The following is a 21476-nucleotide window of genomic DNA, read 5'->3' on the forward strand; positions in this document are numbered from 1 at the left end:
GATCTCCACCTGAGCAGACCTTCTTCATGTCCGTATATTATTTTTATAGAATTTTTATTATACTCTGGCCACGTATTTACATTCTGCTTTTTTCACTTAACACTATACTATCAGCATTTTTCCCATTGGTGATATTCTTTGTAATTATCATCTTTGGCTGCAATTTCAACTTAAGACGATGGAAGCAAATAATGTTCCATGTTTTCTGTAATAAAAGTCAATCAAGTCCATCTGCATGCCACATAGATCACTTTTACCCACATCCAGGTATTTCTTTCTTACACCTGCTGTGGTCTGACAGTTCTCACAACTTCCTTGAGAAGCATGAGTGGAGCTGGGAGCACTCTACCTGTGTTTTGAAGTCCTGCTGCTCAGATGAAGTAATCTTGCGGCTGAGCTTTACAGGAAGGGCTTGGTCAATAGCGTTGCATTTACTGACAGTCACACAGTTGTGGGGAGTCAGATACCTTAACTGTCTGTGCTTCAGTCCCGCCAAACCCAGAAATATTGGTGGGGTGCATTAAGTCTTCTAGTTTCAAGAAACATCAACTCACACTATTTCAGAAAACTACAGGAAACTCTTGGGAATGATGAGACTGGTGTTTCAGGTTTGTGCCATGTGGCCCAGCTCCAGGAGCCAGGAAGAGCCAACCAGCCACCCCAGGAAGAGGCAGAGCCAGAGTCCCAGGCCTTGGAGACTGGCACAGTAACCTGACTGAACCAGTCCCCACTTGCCACCTCTTCCAGAAATTTTATTTATTTGTGAGTTTTCTTGTTTTTTATCTGCTGGTCCTACTCGAAGGAAAGCTCCATGAGGAAAGCCTGTGTTTTCCCTCTATGGTATGTCAGACCTCTGAAGCAGGGCCTGGCATACCACAGTTGTGACATGTTGAAGGACACAATGAGTCCATCAACCCAGGGCCACACTGGAGTCCTCCAGAGCCGAATTGGCAAAAGGTCACATCAGTAGCTCTAAAAGCTTTATCTCTGGCCTGTTCTCCCTTTTGCATGTCAGCTTGCATACCCAGCAATCTCCTGGACACATGCCCAGCCTCCTGGGGTGGCTGATGGGTACCCGAAAACTACCCAGTGTGTCCAGAGGAAACCTTACTGAGTTCCTTCTCTTGGGGAGCTGCACATGCCAATCACTGAGTCACCAAGTCCCAGCCATTCTTCCTTCAGAATGTTCTCAACTCCATCCACTTCTCTCCATCCCAACTTCTGCCCTCCACTTGCAATTCAGGCCTCCCCCCTCATGTCTACAGTATTATGACCCCAGGCTTCGTGCTTGCAGGGTTGCCTCCTTCTAGCCCATTCTCCAGACGGCCGGTCAGCCAGGCCCCTTCTCAGCTCAAGTCATCTCACTCCTGAGGTGAACCTGTTGAGACACTGCTTCCTGACCTCCAGGTTTGGCTCAGGTGTGCCCTTCTCACACACACATGCCCTGCTCCCAGCAGCCTTTGTTTCCTCTGTTACAACTACTTGGGTCTTAGCTGTTTTCCTTTCTGGCTGGGCAGAGTGACTGGAGCAATGTGGTCTTGTCCCTAATTATTTCTCTAGTGACTACCCCAGTGCCTGCCGTGTAGCAGAAACTCCATAAATATTTGTCAAACGAATTAATGGATTAAATTATTTCTTCAAATGTTTTTTGAGGTTTTTTTTGGTCTCAGACTTTAATTGTGAAATTGACACTTTCAACGGAGGAAGAGCACGCTGGAGCATTCTAATGACCTCAATGGCAAGAGAACAGAATGTATCTTTCCTTGACTTGAGGCTGTATAATAATTATTTGAACTCTCATTTTGCTTCATGTCACTCTATAAAGATTTACCTGCCTGCACAGACATTTATATGACACTTAGCATTTGGGGTTCATCAGAACAGCATGTGCCCTTCAGAGGCCTTGTCTTTGTGGCTGGCACTGACATCCAAAAGCTGTGTTTGGTTCAGTAGTTGTCCTTATGGCATCCCAAGCTTTATACACTCAGCACAAAGCATGGAATCTCCCTCCACTCCCACCCATTCCCACCTGCCTCCTCTCCTTCAGTGGTGTGACTCAGCTCTTCCCTCTTCTTCATCATCCACAGTCAGTATTCCAAAGTTATTTTTCCTCTCAAAAGCTTCTTCTTATTAAAGACACTTAATCAACATTTAAACACACACTCATCCTGATGAGTCCTCTGAATAGTTAAACTATTGAAAAACTGATGTATGTGTTCTTTCTCATTTGCTACCAGATTGCTCTGCATTCCCTAGTTAATTTCAGAGTATTTTAAGGTGCTTTTTATTATAAATATTCTACTACTTCAGCCAAAGCACACTCTCCTTCCACATTGCTCTGACCCTTGTTCCCTGGAACTTCTTAGTCAGCACCTTAGACACCGTCCCCTTGCTATGTCTCTGAGTTACTGCACTAGAGCAGTGAGCAAAGCAATCAGATAACTTCCTGTTCTCATGGACTTTAGAGTCTGGTGGGAATGTGGGCATTAAAAAGTAATTACACAAGTAATTATTGAATTTTAGGTGTGGTAAGTGCTTGGAAGGCAGAGCCTATTGGGCATAAGAATGTAGAATGGGTAGGATTGGGCAGACTCAAAGGCAGTGAGCAGTGCCCTGGAGCAGTGAGCTTATGAATAAGAAGAGGAGAGGGCAGTAAGGAGTGGCCAGACACTACATGGTCCAAACGAAGACACTGCCAGTAGTCAGACGTTACACCTGAGTAAAGGGCATACACCAGTGTGGTCACCCCGCTGCAAAGGCAGGTGGAGGCCTTGTAAATTATGTGAAGGGCTCTGGACTTCAGCAGACAAACCATTAATGAGTTTTAAGCAGAGCAATAACATGATCATATCTATATAATAAAAAAGTCATCCTGACTGCAATTTGGACAACAGATTTGGAAAGAAGTCCAAGGTGATGTGGGAAGAGAGAGATGTCACTAGGTTTCAGGTGGCAGGAGTGAAGGTGGAGAGAAATGGATGGATGCCAGCAATCTGTAGGAGGTAGAGAGGATGGTTGAAAAGTGACGAGGGCAGCTTTAGCCCAGAACTCAGTTAACACAGTGTTATTTCCTCCATCTGTGGGTAACAATACTTATTTATGTGGTTTACTTGTTTACATGTCTTTCAAAATTAAAAGGAAGACCAATAAAAGGTTTAGAGAATTAGCCTCCCACTTCTAATTATAATTGAAAATTACAATTGTATTAATTGAAAGTGTTCTTTGACTTTATTGTCAGCATCATAGCAGTAAGAGGGAAGTTTTGAATTCATAAATAAGTTATAATTTTATGCCTTTAATCTATATGGCTTCACCTGCCCTTTTATCTCAGGCTAGATTTTTATATCATAATTAGAGGCTTGGTGCACAGATTCATGCATCAGTGAGTTCCTTCAGCCTGGCCTGCACTCTTGCAATCCGGGACCCCTTGGGGGATGTCAGACTGCCTGTCAGGCCAGGCTGAGGGACCCCACTGGTGCATGAATGCGTGCATATAAGATCTTTGCATATAAGATCTTTGATTAATCTCTTGCCACCCTCCTCCCTTCCCACTGAGATTCCATGCCTGTGTATTGAGCGTTTGCCCCCTGGTGGTCAGTGCATGTCATAGCTATTAGTTAAGCGGTCAAAATGGTCACTTATATAGAGCACATGTGTCAAACACAAGGCCCGCGGGCCAAATCCGTCCCGCCAGGCCTTGCAATGTGGTCCGCACCGCGCTGTCATCACTGCACTCCGCTGCGTTTCCATCACAATGACAGTTTATGACTGTTCAGTAAACCATTCGGCCCGCGATTTAGGCTGGATTTTAGATTTTGGCCCCTTCTATGATTGAGTTCGACACCCCTAATATAGAGAGATGGCCTTTATAAAGAGAGATGTATATGATCAGCAGGGATAGCTCAAACTTGCAAATATTTAATTTTTTTACTTTAATTTTTTTACACCTCTTATACTTATTACTTTGCTAACAATTAGTCATGCAGTAAAGCATTCTAGCCATCTGCCAATAACATGACTTAATAAGGGCACTTGGGTGAAGCACACCCTTCCCCCTACCCTCCCAGATGGGGGGTTCCTCTAATCAGGGGGCCAGTGTCTTGCTGTGGAATCTGTATTTGTGGATGAGAGCAGAGTTCAGTGACTATCTGTTAACAACAGTGGTGCAAGAAAGGATTCAAAGTGTGTTGTTTAGTCATTTTCACGCATTCCCAGGGCTAGCACTTGCGTGCAGGTCATTGTGTGCCAGGCACTGGACTGTGCACTGAAGATACTAATGGAGGTGAAACTTGGCCCAGCCTTCCCTCAGGCGGCTTCTATTTGGGTACTGTACTTTTGAGAAACTATTCCATAATTAAACAGATTAAAAAAGCAGCTTCCATCCCTTACTGTAACGAAATAAGGAATAAACATCTCTGCTCTTAAACTGTGATCCTCTCAGATAGCTGGAAATATTCTGGAATGACCTCCTTAAAGACTCTTGCATAGCTGAAATTTTACTGTGCTCTGAGCATAGTTAAGATGGCATGCATAATCTGCCAGAAATTAACCTTGCGTGGGTGACTTACTCTTGCTTCTTGATACTTTTCAGATTTTTTACAATGAGCATGCGTTTATTTCAACAATCGAGGGAAGAGCTTAAATAAGTAAAATACTCAACTTGCCATCTTAGTTTCTGAATAGGCCTTATTAATGGATTGCAGATAACTTAAGCAGAGGTCATTTGAGTATTTGTCCACATTTAGTAATCTTTATAAATTATTTGTTCCAGAAACATCTCAGTAATCATTTTTGTTTGTCTGCTTTTAAGTTTCTAGAAAGGAGAAAAGGAGACACAGTTGGTGGAGCTGCCGCCTGTGCGTTGGTATTGCAGAACTCTGCTTTGGATGCAGCGTTCATGCAAGTTCTCCTGGCCTCTGTCTGTGCGTCTTCTGCCCCCCGCCCCCATATAAAGAGAATCATCTTTCACTCCTTGCTAAGATGTGGTTTACATCCTACAGACACAAACCCTTCAAACATGAAGGCAGTGCCTGGAAGAGTTTATTTTAAGATTTAAATCTTAGGAAGCACATTACCAGTGGTATAAAATATTCATTGACTCATGCATGCAACACTATTAGAACTTACTGTTTCATGACTGATTCCCTCACTTTATGTCCGTAGAGTAACTGGCCTGCGATCGACGGTAGGCGGTGTTCATGTTGGGAGCCCATTTTGTAGGACACTCCATTTTCAGAACCACTCGCAAATGCCCCTGCTCTGAGGTGCTCCTGGGGCCACATTTTGGTGTCTATTTAGGAAACTCTTCTCTCCTGGTGAATATCCCTATTAGCGTAGCATTGGAGAATCCAGAAATCAAGTGGAACATCATTTTTGAGAACTGCTTTTTAATGCTCCTTCATAAGGATAAAATAGTAATCCAGGCTTTTGTACTCCACCCTGGTTTCAAGTGAGAATACAATATGGGTTATAATTAGAAAACACTGTTCTTTTCATCCTTCTTTCTTCTTCCCTGTCTGTCTCTCATTCAGGGATCCCATAGCAAGACTCGTGGAAAAAAAGTGTCAGAATCTTGGGATTGGGCCCTGACCAGCATACTCAGTTGGTTAAGTGGCATCCTGTGCACCCAAAGTTTGTTGGTGCATATGCCCAGGTTTCGGACTTGATTCCCGCTAGAGAGCTTTCAGGAAGCAGCAATCAATGTTTCAGTCTGACATTGATGTCTCCCTCCCTCCCTTTTACCTTCCCTTCTTTCTTCCCTCCTCCCTCCCTCTCCCTTTTCTTCTTTCTTCTCTCAAAAAATCAATTTAAAATCTTTTTTCTTTTTCTTTTTTTTTAACTCTTAAGATTGGTTAGAAATACCCCTTGCTGCTTCTACCAAGATTTTAATCAATGGACCACTTGGTAGCATTTTTGAAGGCTGTGGAAATATGGCTGCTCCAGCTGGATCCTGTAAGGCTAGTCCAGTCCATGTATTCTACATCTCCTGGTGTTGGCAGAGGAGCCAATGCCCAGGCCCCTCCAGAGAACTGTATTGACCACAGGTGCCCAGATGGCAGGATTCCCTTTACACAGTCTCAGTTTGCCTTGACGAAACATGTTCATTCTAAGAATCAACCACCAGCACCATAACGGGACCGAAGCAGTAGCAGGGCTGCAGCCTCCGAACGAAGGTGTGGGTTGCTGATGCCCTCCTGCCCCCTCCCTGGGTGCAGGCCTGAGCTGCTCCGAAGCAGCCAAGGGGACCAGAGGATGGACATTATGCTCTACCGACACTGGAACCCAGACAAGGAGGCAAATTTCTCACCCTCCTTGGACAGGTTAAAACAAATTTGGGGCTTGATCAGCTTCTCCATTTTGTACACCCCATGTCTGCAGGCTGAGGAAATAGCTGTAAACATTATAAAGAAAGGCACATGTGACAAGATAGGTATCAGAACTGCTTGTTGCTGCTTTTGTCCACCGGCCCATTTCAGGGCTCTCCCTCTGTCCCTCGACACTGAGCTGTCGTGTAGGGGCTCACGCAGAGACGGGGAATCCTCGGTTCACTTGCGTGGGGCAGTGTGTCACCTCTATCCCCCCTTGCCGTAGCTGGGGTGGTCCTGGCACACTTGATATCTAGACAGCTTTTCATCAGTTGCTCATCAGCATGCTAATTGCTGTATGACTAATTATGCCCTGAATTCCAGTTGATTTTCTTAATGAGACAGCTGGGTTAATTATGTAATCGTATGATTACATTAGCCTAGAGTGCCCTGGCAAAAAGTAACGTCTGCTGCACTGTGATGTCATCGCAGGGATGGCACTCTCTAGGGGCACATTCACCCTCCGGCTGATGGCAGGGGACAGCCCCACTGTCTACAGACCCCTCGCTCAAGCAGGGCCTTAGGTTGTGTGAGGTTGTTCTTCTCATTCCTCATAACATAAGGAAAAGCAGTTCATCACTGGCCTGGCTTTCTCCAGCACACCTCGGACCCACCTGGTCACCCCCCCTTATCAGAAGCCCTGCTTTTTTCAGCCTTTGTTCTTCATGAAGTCAGCAGTGTCCTCTTCCTTCTTCAGGACTTGTCTCCACCAAGACATTGGGGCTTATCAGGGTGTGATAGTGACAGGGAATCCAAAACAAAACGTGCCCAAGTCCCTGGAGAACCACAGTAAGTTAGTTTCCATAGAGTCTACACAGCATAGACTGGCCCCAACCTTATGCCCACTGACCATACTTGTACTACTTCAGACCTACTCTTCACTCTGATCTCTGTTGTGGTCAGATGAGGATGACATCTTCCAGCCACTGGCCAGCTTTCTACTTACCTCACCATCATAGAAAGTCCTCTGAGAGCCAATCTGCCTGCTGAGCCCACTTCACCTGGTTATACGCCTCCTTCCCCGACTTTCATGGAAACCTCTCTTCCTCTGCAGGATCTCAGTCTTTTTCTTTTCTCTACTTACATTCTCCCCCTAGGTGACTTCTGATATCTGTTAGGCTCTCAAACTCCACACGACCACAGGAGAACAGGTTCCCCACAAGCCCTCTCAGGAAGGTAAATGGCATCACCATTCATGCAGTGGCTTAGCCCACAAATGGCAGGAGTCAGCCTGAATTCCTTTCCCTTACACCTTATAGCCAGTCTATCATTTAAGTCCTGTTGACCCAGCCTCCAGAATATACCCCAAATTCGACCACTCATATTATCTCCCGCCAACCTATACAAGCCGCCATTACCTCTTGGCTCACCACCTTCACTCACCCCTCCTTTGCATAGCAGCCAAATGGGTCTAAGACAGTGGTCTGCAAACTGTTTTTACTCATATATCAGAGCAGGGCATTTTTAGTGACGTTTGTTAGTATTATCTTTTACCTTTAGGCCTGTGATGCATTCTGAGTTAATTTTGATGTATGGTATAGTGTAAGGGTCAAGTTTCATTGAAAAATTAATGGATGATATATGTGTGAGGTTTTTTTTTCTGGACTCTTATTTCATTGACCTGTATATCTATCCTTATATTAGTCTCATACTAAGAGAACTATAGCTTTATAATCAGTCTTCAAATTAGGTAATGCAAATCCTTTATCTTCTATCTTGTTTTTCAAATTTGTTTTGGCTAGTTAAGTTTCTATATACATTTTCGATTTAGCTTGTCAGTCTAATTATACTATTAATTAGAGTGAACAGAATTTTAGAATCTTTATTGTGAACTTTTTCTTCTTTCAGTTCTGTTAGTTTTTAATTCATGTTTTTTAAAGCTTTACACAGCCATGTCTTGTTTTTTAATTATATCTGACAATCTGCCTTTTAAGTAAAATGTTTGATTTTTTACATTTAACTTAATTGTGTATATAGATGGGTTTAAATCTACCATCTTCCTATTTGTTTTCTAATTGTCTTACCTGTTTTTTGTTTTCTTTTTTCTGCTTTATTTTGACTTTTTATTATCTTATTCTATTTTCCCACTTGTCTTACTAGCTATAACTCTTCATTTTATTTTCTCAGTGGTTACTTTAAGGTTTACATTAAGCATCTTTAATTTATCACATTATACCTTCAAATAATAAAATACTACTTCACATACAATGTGAGAATATTATAATACATTTCCATTTTCTCCTTCCTGTTCTTTGTGTACTGTTATTTAACTTCTAAATATGTTTTAACACTACAATACATTATACTATTTTTGCTTTTAAATAGTCAGTTATCTTGTAATGAAATTTAAAATGAGAAAAATAGTATTATACCCATATATTTACTATTTGGGTGTTGTTTATTCCTTTGTGTAGATCCAGGTTTCCATCTAGCAGCATTCTCTTTTAAAATCATTTCCTTTAAAATTTCTTATAGTGTACTATTAGGTACACTGGCAATGCATTCTGCCAGCTTTTGTTCAATTGAAACAGAAAAATCTCTACCTTGTCCTCATATTGGGAGGCTATATTTTGAGTATAAAATTGTATGTTGGTAGTTTTTTCTTTTTCCTCTCAGACAGGAGGTCTCCAGTTAATCTTTCTTTCCCCCCCTATATATAACGATTAGAGGCCCGGTGCACGAAATTTGTGCATGGGGGAGGAGGGGTCCCCTCAACCCAGCCTGTACCCTCTCCAATCCAGGACCACTTGGGAGATATCCGACTGCCAATTTAGGCCCAATCCCTTTCACAATCCCGGACCACTGGCTCCTAATCGCTCGCCTGCCTGCCTGCCTGGTCGCCTCTGACTGGCCCCTCGGCCAACCTGGTTGTCCCTAACTGCCTCCTCTGATGGCCTGGTCAACCTCCCCCACCCCCATCAGCCTAGTCACCCCATGCAGCCTGCTGTTTAGTCATTTGGTCATCCCTCGCTAACCCCCCTGCTGGCCTGGTCACCCCACGCAGCCTGCTTATTAAGTTGTTCAGCCATCCTTCACTAATCCCCCTGCCAGCCTGGTCATAGGCAGCCATCTTGAGAAGGAATGAGGGTTAATTTGCATATTATGTTTGTATTATATAGGATTCTTCTTTTTTCTGGCTTTTAATAGTTTCACTTTATTCTTGTTTTCAGCAATTAAATTTTGCTTATCTGCATTCTTTGTACTTAATCTACTTGGATTTTGTTGAATTCCTTGGATTTTTAGATTTATAGCTTTTACCAAATTTGGAAATTTCACCAGGGTTTCTCCATATACACTTCTAGTACTTTTCTGGGACGTGTATATTATATAGTTTTATGTTGTTTCATAGGTTGCTGAGGTTTTAGTAACTTTTTTCTCCAGTTTCTTCTCTATGCCTCTGTTCAGACAGTTTTTATGATTCTCTTTGAATTCACTATTTTTCTTTTGCTGTGTTTAAGCCAGTCTAGGGAGGTGTGGTTTTTTTTCTTCTTCTTCTTCTTTCATTTTAGATACTATATTTTAAGCCCCAGAATTCCATTTGACTCTTCTTTATATTCTCTTTCCTTATTGTATTTTTCTTTAAATCCTTAAGTATGCTATAGTAGCTGTTTTCATTTTTGTCAACCACTCCCATTATCTCTTGTCATTTCTGGTTTTGATTTTATTAACTGGTCCATCCCCCCCCACCCCGATTATTCTTCTTCTTTGCATGTGTAGTAAGTTTGGATATTGGACATTATAATTGTTAACTGGATTTTTTTTTTTTAAAGAGTGTTGAAATTTGTTTTGTCAAGCAGTTAAATCACTTTGCAGATCAGCTTGATCATTCTAAGGCTTATTTTAAGTTTTTAGGGGATGGATCTGGAGTAGCCTTTACTTTAGGGTTACTTAATACTTAATTACAAAAGATATGTTTTTGGTGTGGACCTTCTTGCTGTTCAACAAATCTCTCCACTATGGCTGGTTACAACTCAAAAATCTCTTAACCCTCTGTGAACTCTGGGCTTGTTCACTTAGGCCTTCCTTGTGGTTCTTTGCCCAGCCTTGGGTAGCTTCACCCTATGAAAATGTGTGCATCATGTCTTCTAGCAATAGGCTCTTGATTACTCCTCTGCAGATTCCTAGCTCTTTCTCTGCATATCTTCTCCTTTCCATTACTATGCCCTACAAATTCCAAATACCTTCCATCCTCTATCTTCTCAACTCAGAAAGACCCATGCTGCCCTAACCATTTTGTCTCAGTGGTTAGAGCATCAGCCCTCGGCCTTGAGGGTGGTAGGTTCAAATCTAATCAAGGGATGTGCCTCGGTTGTAGGCTCAATCCCTTGCCCCGGGTCGCGGTGCATCTGGGAGGCAACCAATGTGTCTCTCTGACATCGATGTTTCTCTGTCTCCTCCTCACACTCTAAAATATCAATGGAAAAAAATAGCCTCGTGTAAGGATTAACAACAACAACAACAAAAAGGACTGATGCTATGCTTGGGTTACCCCTTCCCAGTGCTGCAGTCTAGAAAGTGTTTCCTGGCAAAAAGTCAGATGGTCATAGGCTCACCTCATTCGTTTCCCTTCTCTCAGGGATCACTGTCCTGCCTTGCCAGTTGTCGAATAACAAAAATGGTTATTTCGTAGTTTGCCTAGTATTCTACTAATAGTTGTTTATAGCCAGAGGGCAAGTCCAATACTGGCTAATTTGTCATGACCAGAAGCCTCCAAGTTTTGTTATTTTTATTCTTGATTTTAATGGATGTCATAAATCGCTGGATAGATCCAATAAAAGCAGTACATTATTGGCTATCTTTATAAAAAGTTGGTTTATACTTTTGAAACCTGTGTACCAGTTATACTATTTGTTGAAATTCAACTAGTACATTTCGATTTTTCCTGATTTCAATTTTTCTTGCCAACTAGTCAGAAGATACTGTATTTTTCATATTAGTAATAAATTATTTGAAATGCCTTTTCGCAAATATTTCATCAGGTTTGAGTTGGTTGGTAATAGGTAACATTTATTGAGTGTTAACTCCATGCCTGAAAGTTTTCTAAGTGTATGCACATATTATCTTTTGTAATTAAGTCTAAAGTTGTACAGCCAGTTAAATGGCAGAGCTGGGATTTGAACACATGCAATCTGCCCCATCATGTCTAAACCATTATGCATGCTCTCATATAAGAGACATTGAGACATTTTTTTAATATATATTTTATTGATTTTTTTTTACAGAGAGGAAGGGAAAGGGATAGAGAGTTAGAAACATGTATGAGAGAGAAACATCGATTAGCTGACTCCTGCACACCCCCCACTGGGAATGTGCCCGCAACCAAGGTACATGCCCTTGACCAGATCGAACCTGGGACCCTTGAGTCCACAGGCTGATGCTGTATCCACTGAGCCAAACCAGTTAGGGCACATTGAGACATTTTTCAAGAGGATGTTGTCTTTGCACAAAAGTTTATATAATGATGGGAAATTTTCCAAATGTCCACTTTTAGAATGTTCTTACTATAGATGAATCTCTTTCAAGAAGTTATAATTTTCCCACTAAGTATTAAAACATCACATGGATTTCAAAGACATGGTTTATGTTGGTTTATTGTTGTTGTTTTAATGTTGTCGGAGAACATATGACTGATAGCCATCTGCTGTCACAGAATGGGCAGCTATTTTGGAACACTTAACTTTTTAAAAGAAAATTATATAACTTATCTTTAAGCTTAAAACTCTTAAAAACTTTACAACTAGAAAACCAACAATTTTTTTGTGGTTCAAAGAATTGCAGTATTTCTTTCTCATGCCCCAGTCACTCGTCTTGCCCCAGTCCTATTCTCTGATGGTTTTTCCCATCAGCAATAGAATTGAATCCAGACTCTGTCCTTGGGCTTTCTTCAGCATTGTATTTTTGTGAGACGGATGTGCCGCTACCTACTGCACTAACAGGATACCTCAGATAATGTGTTTTCAGCTCTAGGGTTCTATTTTATTCTTCACATATTCTTTTTTTTTTTAATATATTTTATTGATATTACACAGAGAGGAATTGAGAGGGACAGAGAGTTAGAAACGTTGATGAGAGAGAAACCCCGACCAGCCGCCTCTTGCACACTCCCCACAGGGGATGTGCCCGCAACCAAGGTACATGCCCTTGTCTGGAATCAAACCCAGGACCTTTCAGTTCGCAGGCCCACACTCTATCCACTGAGCCAAACCGGTCCCGGCTTATTCTTCACATATTCTATTTCTCTCCTTGATTGTGCTCATATTTTTGTTTAATCTTTGAGCATGGGCCTTCCTCCCTGACCACTTGTGCTTTGCCACTCTCCTTCCCTTTGTTGCAGCCTTACCAGCTTCTCTTTACCTTGAATATCCATGTTCACATCCCTTTGCAATGCTGTCTCCTCTGCCCAGGTTCTTCCTGTATTTCCCCTCCACCACCCGGTTCCCGATTCAGTGTCACCTCCCCCAAGAGACCCTCCCTGCCAGCCTGTCTCCAGTACCCATCCCCCATTTTCCACACCTTTTTTTCTCTCTTCCTCATGCTTGGCAGTCCTTAAAAGTATTTTATTTTATTTTGCTTTTTCTCCATATCCCTCACCTCAGAATGTCAAGTCTTTGAAGACAGGTTTTATCTTGTTCACCATCATGTCCCCCCAGCACCTGGAACAATCCTAATATCACAGAATGTGTCCTGGAGTGCCAGCAGTAGACTGCAGTGTGCCTGGCGCTTCCCTGCTCCTTTTCCCCCTAAATGCTGCATCTTCTTCATGGACTGACTGCCAGACAGTCTCCATGGGTCTGAACTCTTTGTCTCCTTTTTTTTTTTTTTTTTTTAAGTCTACTTTTCCCAGTTTCTCTATCTGGCATGGGTCATTTACTTATGTGGTTCATCCTGTTTTACCGTTGATATTCATGAACATGGTTTATCTCTACTGTGAAGCTGGTACAGCTGGCATAGCTGTGTCCATCCCAGTGCCTCACTTGGGCCTTCCCAAGAGCAGAAAGATGCTTAGGGAATACTTGTTAAATTAGGACTTGATGAAACAGAATAATTCAGTTGGCTACTAGTTCAGGAAACAGAAATCTTCATTAGAATTTTGCATATTTGTTTGCCTCACTGACTACTCTCCTCTCCCTGTTTCTTGGGTGAGGAGCCAGCACCAGACATATTGCAGAGCTGCCTCCACCACCCGGACTGGGATGTCTGGAATTAATGAGATAATGTTACATGTACCTGGGAGAAGGTGCTGAATGAATACAGGTGACTGTGGTATTGTTCATTGTAATTATGTTCTTTGGGTCCTGTGTTGCATAAATGAGCTCTATAGTGCCTCGATGGGTGTTTTAGGAATTAACTATTAGATGATTGTAAAACAAATTGCAAGTTTGTCACGTTGGGTGGATGGAACTTGCAATAAAGCCTGTTGAATTGGAGGAGGCAGGGAAGACAGGTGAGGGCTTTGTGTGTTCCTGTTCCACATATGGGTGTGTTCTCTTACCTCCCCCAGACAATTCTCTAATTGAGCTGCTGAGATCGGAGGCTTGTGATGCTCAGAATAAGGCCTAACAATACTTGTGCGGGGTTTAAATAGCATTGGAAATCATTAACGAGACAAAAAAGCTATGATTTCCCCTAGATTAACATGCAGGTTGGGGTTTGGCATGCCGAAAATCGTTGTTTTGGTCTCTAGTCCAAACACGCTACAGTCATTATATTGTCATGTGGTAATTAGCTGTTCCTTTAATGCAGGTAATAAAAATTAAGCCTAAGAGGTACTTTAGCAATGCCTTTTACATAATCCAAAACAAGATTCAAATGCTGCAGGCGTTTAGTCATTCGACTGTTCTGTGGTAAAGTTTGAAGTTGAATGCATAGAGATGTTTGAACATTCAGTTCATTCTTTATTCTGTGACCAGTTTTGCTACTTAGGCATTAACCTTTAATAGTGTTAAATTAAATATACATGCCATAATGAATAATTATGAGATTGCCAGAATTTTCATTTACAATATAATGCTTTGAAAATTTCTCTAAAGGTCTAGTTACTATTCACTTGATAATATGCATGTTATTTTTATATGTCACTGAATTCCTTGCCGAGTCAAATGAGGAAAGCTATTTTTTATTCAAAGCAGACACAGTGGTCCTGGATTTTTTATTTTATTTTATTATTTTTTTTTAGGAATGGACTGGAAAAGTTGTCGACAGAAATTTTAGGGATGGATTGCAGTATACTAGCTTAGCTCTCTAAAGATATAATTTGTACTGGCAGTTGTGCTGGAAAGCCTACATGAACGAACACTAATAGAATTTTATGCAGAGCAACGGCTCTCCCTCCTCGGTCCTTCCCTGACCTCTGTATCAAGTTCAGATTGTAGTTCTATGTGAAGGGGGCCGTGAAGGCATACAGTTTGTTTCCTTCAGGCCATTTGCCCAGTGTGAGGTCATAGAGGAAGGGGGTATCAGTGGGGTGATACCCTGGAAAATACTGAAATTTAAAAAAAAAAATACCTACACCTGGAATGTTCTGAGTAATTCAGTCTTTACTGTTGTTACTATTTCTACTTATAAAGAACTATCTTCCCTAAATAGCTTTTGAAATCTAATTCAATATAAATATTTTAATGCTGACTAAAATCATAATGAAAAGCCACAAATAAGAAAGTGATGTAGTCATAAACTGTATACACACACAGAATACACGCCCGGCAGCCAGAGGTTCCACATGATGGACAGCGTTGGCGTTAAACCCCACGCCGTTGTGCTGGACACATCCCAGTGCCCGCCTTTTGTAAACTCTGGGAAGACGTTGGCATCTCCGAGAGCTCCTGGCTCCTGGCAGGCGCGGCGGCTGAACCGTGCGGATCTAGCCCTCATTTCCAGGAACCAGGGGTGGTCTGAAAAATTAATGACTCTGGTATTTGAAAATTAAGTGAGCTCTTGAATATATACCCTTGTTGATCTGCTGTGCTCGGTGTTTAGCATTCCTCAACCGGAGACTAAATCCTTGCCGCCATTTCACAAGTGATGCTGGCGTCCATACCAGAAATATCTTCAATAATCTTTTCTGAGCCCAGCGGACTTGGGTATTCTCCTCTGATGGAGCAGGCATTCCAGAGGAAGTGCTACGCCGGTGCCAGCAGGTGGATTATGCGTGCCTTTTAGGCAGATGACGAAAAAATAAAGATAGAATGAACGCCAGGAGAATGTTTAATGTCTCTCCATTTTGTGCCAACCATCAGTACATAAATTCTGTGTCTCCAATCTAATTTTACATTAAAATACAGTTTTTTGTAAGTAAATCTGATGGCAGATAATTTATTGACTTGGCCACAAGACCTCACATAACTGGCCCAGGTGCCATCTCCTGCTGTTTATACTATAATTAGAGGGTGGTGGTCTCCTGGCTACCTGGCCCAATGGCCTAGGGCGGGTCACCGTCACCTCAGGCTGGCTCCCCAGCTCACCTGACTCTTGTGAGTGTCCTTGGTTAGCAAAGGAGGATTGTGACGGAAAGTGAGCATGTCCTGCTTACTAACTCCACTCCAGCAGGGGATCTTCCTTGTTGGAACAACAGTCACTTGGATTTAACAGTCTCGGGTTTGAGTTCTCTGTCCACTAACTAGCCGGGAAACCTTGACAGGTCACTCAGGTTCCTGAGCTTTAGTTTCCACTTCTGTGAAAGGAACTAATACACATCTTACATTTCTTTTCCAGTATTATTGTGAGACTCAAAGGAGAAAATGTCTGTAAAGCACTCTGTCACAGTGAGACACTCTCAGAGCATTAGGTGTTATTTCAACTTCATGAGAATTACTGTAAACTTGTGGCTTAGGTACCTCCCCACACACCATCGATCCTCCCATGCAGCTGTAGGTGCATGGATGATCTCCCAGGGTGCCTCTGCTTGCTGCCGCCAATGTGTCTCTCTTCCTATCAGCTCAAAGGTTCACTGTCACACTATGCCAAAGCAGTGGGCATATCCCAGTGATTCGGTGGCCATTTCACCCTATTTGTTTTGGAGGCCCTGGGTGAGTCTGTATATGCACGCATCCTCTGTAGCAGCAGAGAAGTGGCCCTAACCCAGCCGTAGTGCTCCCAGGGACTCTGAAGGAGGTGGCAAGGTCCCATGTGCCCCGACTTCTGGCAGGTGGTAGCAGCCACAGGCTGGAGGTGTGCCTGAGCCTCGGTGTGACCATGAAGGTGGCTCGTCTGGGTCCAGAGTGGGCTGATGTGTGTTCACCTCTCGTGCAGATCCCGTGCCAGCCCTGGATCTCGGGCAGCAGCTCCAGCTCAAAGTGCAGCGCCTGCACGACATTGAAACAGAGAACCAGAAACTTAGGGAAACACTCGAGGAATACAACAAGGAATTTGCTGAAGTAAAAAATCAAGGTTGGTGGAAGATGCCTCTTTGCTTGGCGCTTTCTTGTCTTTTTTTTTTTTTAAATTGCCTTCCCCATCCTGTTGGGACTAGCTCTAATTGTAATACACGTCATAAAGTCAGGGTGGGGTAAAAACCATAATCGTTAAAGAGAGATAATAATAATGCTTAGCTATTTGGAAGTAAAACTTTTCCTCTGCACAGTAACTACATCTGATTTTATTGCCCTGTGACGGGACTGATCAGGATTCTTTTAAAATTCTTCCTGTATCATCATGTGATAGGATCTGCCTTTTACAAGAAAGATGCATTGCCTGCGGGCAACACCTGTCAGATCCAGCTTATGATCAAAGGGTCACCTACAGTAAGTCATTTAATAATTGCTGCCGATACATTAAGGCTTTAGCCGCATCCTACAAGTCTGCATGCTTAAGCACTACTGTTTCCTTGTCAGCATCACCTACTCATTACGAATTCAATGAAAGAAAATGGCCTCTTGATGCGGTTGCCCTGCCGTCAACAAGACAAAAAGGGCAAAAATTGCCTGGCTTTTCCTGTCAGGGAAGAAGAAAGAAATCGCTTCTCCACCCAAAATCCAGATGTGCTCAGATTCAGGGAGCCCTATGACGTCCTCTTCTTGACGGAAAAGCACAGCCCTGTCTGACGAGAGCTGCAGGTTTTCCAGGAGCTCCAAGGAGACATGCAGTCTCTTGGCTTTTGTCTGGGGTTTAGTTGAGCAGGAGCTGGAAAGGAAAGTTAAACCACTTTGATGATCTCCTCCAAGTGGCCTTCTGTTTAATATTCTCCGAGAGTTGGATAAAGAATTAACTGATGAAGATTTTTTAAAGTGTCCTTGGGCTTTGAGCCCATTGAAGACAGGCTTGCGAGAAGGGATTGTCCACGAAAAGGATCCAGTCAAAAATTATGATGAGCAGCTAGAAGGTACAGGCCTGGGCAGTGTGAGCAGCAGTCCCATGGGTCCCCTTCCTTGGGGGACTAGAGGTGGGAGACAGCTAAGATTACCCACACACACACACACACACCACCACATCTGGTACCACGGGGAGCGGTGAGTCATTAAACTCAGGGACAGCTTTGTCCTGCTGGGAAGTGAGGTGTTGGACTTACTAGCTGGGACCTGGGTGGGAGAAGGTGCTGCCTTTCCCCAGCAGGAGTTGTTTCTTTTCAGAACCAAATGCTCAGGTGAAAGACAATCTGGAAAGAAAGAAAGAAAAAGAGAGAGAGGGAGAGGGAGAGGGAGAGGGAGAAGGAGGAGGGAGGGCAGGAGGGAAGGGAGGGAGGGAGGCAGATTTAGCAGGGGATGGGAAAGGATGGAAACTTCACAAAGGGGTACAAGAACACTGTTGGGATGATGGAAAAGCTAATTATTTTGATTCTGATGATGGTTTCAGGGGTATATACAAATGTCAAAATTAAAAAGAAAAGAAAGATAACCCCTAAATGCACACACCTGGGTTCTGCTGTAGCCCTACCCAAAAGGAATGAACTTTGTTTTTTCCCATCCATTGACCTCTAGCATCTTACTCTTGGTGTTTATTTTCATTCTGTTTTGTTGGAGGATGGTGAGGTGCTGGTATCCCTCCCCCAGCCTTGCTTTCATCAGTGCCTCCATGCCCAACAAGGACATCATCTTAGAGTGAAATGTCCTGCTCCCCAAAGGCCCCCCTGATGGGTGTTTGTAATGAAATGGTATATTATTGAGTCAGGACTTAAGGGCAAAGGCACCGGGGTGGACAGGTCAGGTTTGAGTCCCTTCATTGCCGTACTTAGCTGTGTGACCTTGAACAAGGGTGATAAGCCTCATTTTCTTGGGAGATTCTCACACTCACCGCGTATGATTGTTATAGATAAAATGAGATGCTGGTGAGACATTTAGCGCTGTTCCTGACTCTCAGTAAAGATCAGCTGCTCTTACGGAGCACTATTGTTGTTTTTCTAGAAACCCTCCTCTTCTTTATCTATTGATATAGCAACAGATTTTCCAACCTCCAGAAAAATGTTAAGTTCCTCTTTCCTTCCCAATATAAAAATCATTTTAATTTGGAAGGGTTGGGGTGCATGTCACTTGTTTTAGTCATCACAACCATATTGTATTTTGGTAAAAAGTGAGAGCAGGATGGGAATTTATTATGTGCTATAATTTTTCCCCGCATTTAAAGACGAGTAAGTTGGGGCCCCAGCCATAGCCAATGAGAACAGAACACTTCAGTGCCCTTTCTGCCACACTATTCTCTTTCCTCACCTGCTCACAGGAGCATGTTTTGGAAACAGACCTGTATACAGGAGGAGGACCAGAGTCAGAGGCTCAAGGACAAGTCAGCCCTGGACTTAGGCTCAGCCGATCAGTGAGCTGCCCACCTGGGGTTGGAGAATAGCAAAGAGACCTCATTAGACGGCGTGGGAGCCCCATCCAATGCCCCAGTGTCCCCTGGAAGAAACATAGAGGTGCCACACTGAGAAGCCCCCTGGAATAAGCTCTGGGGTCCAGGGGCTGAACAGATATTTCCAACCAATTGTTAGAGGCAAGAATTCTATATGTTTGCATGGACCTTTGACTTACGGAATGTGCAGGTGTTTTCAGAGGTGACTTTGGCCCTGTCAGTGTGACCTAACAGTAATGGGAACCATTAACCACAGTGCTCACAGAGATTTCTTTCAGGCCCGGAATAGCCAGTCCAAAAGGCAGAGCCCCCTGTTCTTCTTTCAAATGCCCTGACAGGATCCCCAGTTTAACTCCCTCTCTCTTCCTCTAAGGAGAACCATCTGGCTTCCACTTAATAAAAACGGCCAATTTCTTCTCTTAACTAAAGAGCCTTTAGCTTTTACCTACTAAGCCACATAAATACAGCATGTCTGTGCTGATCAGGCAGTAAAGGGGGACATGAGTTACCGCCTGAAGGAAAGGGGCCACCAAGCGAGCTCTTCCTTGGGCAAAGACCTGGCAGTTGGCATTGTCCCATGAGCCTGGAGCCCCATGTCACAAGCCCTGTCTGGGCCTCACCCTGTCGGCCCAGGCTCAGCTCCTTCGTTCATTATGACTCAGCCATTTCCAGAGCACCCACCTGTGCCAGGTGCTGGGGCTACAAAGAGCCTCAGCCTTTCCTTCTAAGAGATAGGTTCATGCAAGAGCCCCATTCTCCTTGGAGTTGGGACCACAGTGCTCTGCCAGGGACTGCTCAGCACACAGGGAGGAGGTATCTGTGGGAGGGAGCATGTGGAGTAGTCCTGCCCTAGAGCCAGCACTACTGTGAGATAGGACCCTGCCCCATTCATTACATCTACTTTGGCGTTCCCATTTTGGGTAACTGAAGCGACAGCTGTAGCCGAAACCGGTTTGGCTCAGTGGTAGAGCGTCGGTCTGTGGACTGAAAGGTCCCAGGTTCGATTTCGATCAAGGGCATATACATTGGTTGTGGGCACATCCCCAGTAGGGGGTGTGCAAGAGGCAGCTGGCCAATGTTTCTCTCTCATCGACGTGTCTAGCTCTCTACCCCTCTCTCCTCCTCTCTAAAAAAATCAATAAAATATATTAAAAATGAAGTGACAGCTGTAAACATGGCATCCCTGGTGGGTGAATCCCTCAGGGCATCCCTGGCCTGAGCTTTCCAGGGCTAGCCTGCCCTCCCAGGGAGCCTATGTCCTGAGCCTGGCACTTCAGGGCTCCGTCTTTGCCCAGCACCACTACCCACACCCTTGATCCTTACCATCCCTCAGTGCAGCTCCCCCAGGCCCTGTTTGTCTGCTCTTCACACACAGCCGTAGGCTGTCAGACTCTGGCCTCAGTGGAGGGTGCCACCCAAGCGGCAAGGTGGGTTCTTTCCAGCCAAGGAGATGCATGTTGTATCTACTTAGCACACTCCATGTTTCATTACTGTGACATGGCAAAAGAGTGCCCACAGCCAGGCAGGCCTGCAGACATAGTGACTTCAGCTAAGACGACATCTTCCAAATGTGCACACAATTATGAACTGTTTTCTTTGTAAGAAAGTACTAAAACCCACACTAAAACATTATTAATTTTCCTCAGTAGAGGACTAATTTAAGACTCATCAATAAGAAGTTATATTTTACCATTGATTCCCCCCTCCTTTTTTTTAAGTTGTATTAGAGAAACCATAGCTCTTCTTCCCAGCAAAATCCATTGATCCTCCTCAACCTAAACGTTTAAAGTTCAATTTAACATTTAGGGAGTAAAAGGTCTCTGAAGGGACTCATAACCATTGATTTTGTGTCAGAGTTGAAGAGCTAAAGTTTAAAACACACCGATCCTACTCGGTTACGAATGCCTGTATATATAGCCACATGGAACTGTGCTTCTCTTACTGTAGTTTTTTTCTTTCTTTCTTTCTTTCTTTCTACAGAGGTTACGATAAAAGCACTTAAAGAGAAAATCCGAGAATATGAACAGACTCTGAAGAACCAAGCTGAGACTATAGCTCTCGAAAAGGAACAAAAGTTACAAAATGATTTTGCAGAAAAGGAGAGGTGAGCATGTGTTGGGGTTTGCAGGTACTGACATAATGTTTTACATCTAAACTTAACATGACAAGCCGAAACCGGTTTGGCTCAGTGGTAGAGCGTCGGTCTGCGGACTGAAAGGTCCCAGGTTCGATTCCGGTCAAGGGCATGTACCTTGGTTGCGGGCACATCCCCAGTAGAGGGTGTGCAAGAGGCAGCTGGTGGATGTTACTCTCTCATCGACGTTTCTAGCTCTC

General features: G+C 43.4%; 1 protein-coding gene across 15 annotated transcripts in view; it reads left to right on the top strand.

The window, feature by feature from the left end:
• Window positions 1-21476, top strand: part of CUX1 (cut like homeobox 1) — a 349872-nt gene that overhangs the window by 196076 nt on the left and 132320 nt on the right. For all 15 annotated transcript variants that reach the window (XM_036408962.2, XM_036408954.2, XM_036408960.2 and 12 more), the window contains 2 exons: window positions 16614-16751; window positions 21123-21246. In XM_036408962.2, coding sequence (XP_036264855.1) covers window positions 16614-16751; window positions 21123-21246 — 262 coding nt within the window. The remainder of the gene's footprint in view (window positions 1-16613; window positions 16752-21122; window positions 21247-21476) is intronic.

This window comes from Pipistrellus kuhlii, unplaced genomic scaffold (assembly GCF_014108245.1).
Source record: "Pipistrellus kuhlii isolate mPipKuh1 unplaced genomic scaffold, mPipKuh1.p scaffold_m20_p_4, whole genome shotgun sequence".
NCBI classification, from domain to species: domain Eukaryota; kingdom Metazoa; phylum Chordata; class Mammalia; order Chiroptera; family Vespertilionidae; genus Pipistrellus; species Pipistrellus kuhlii.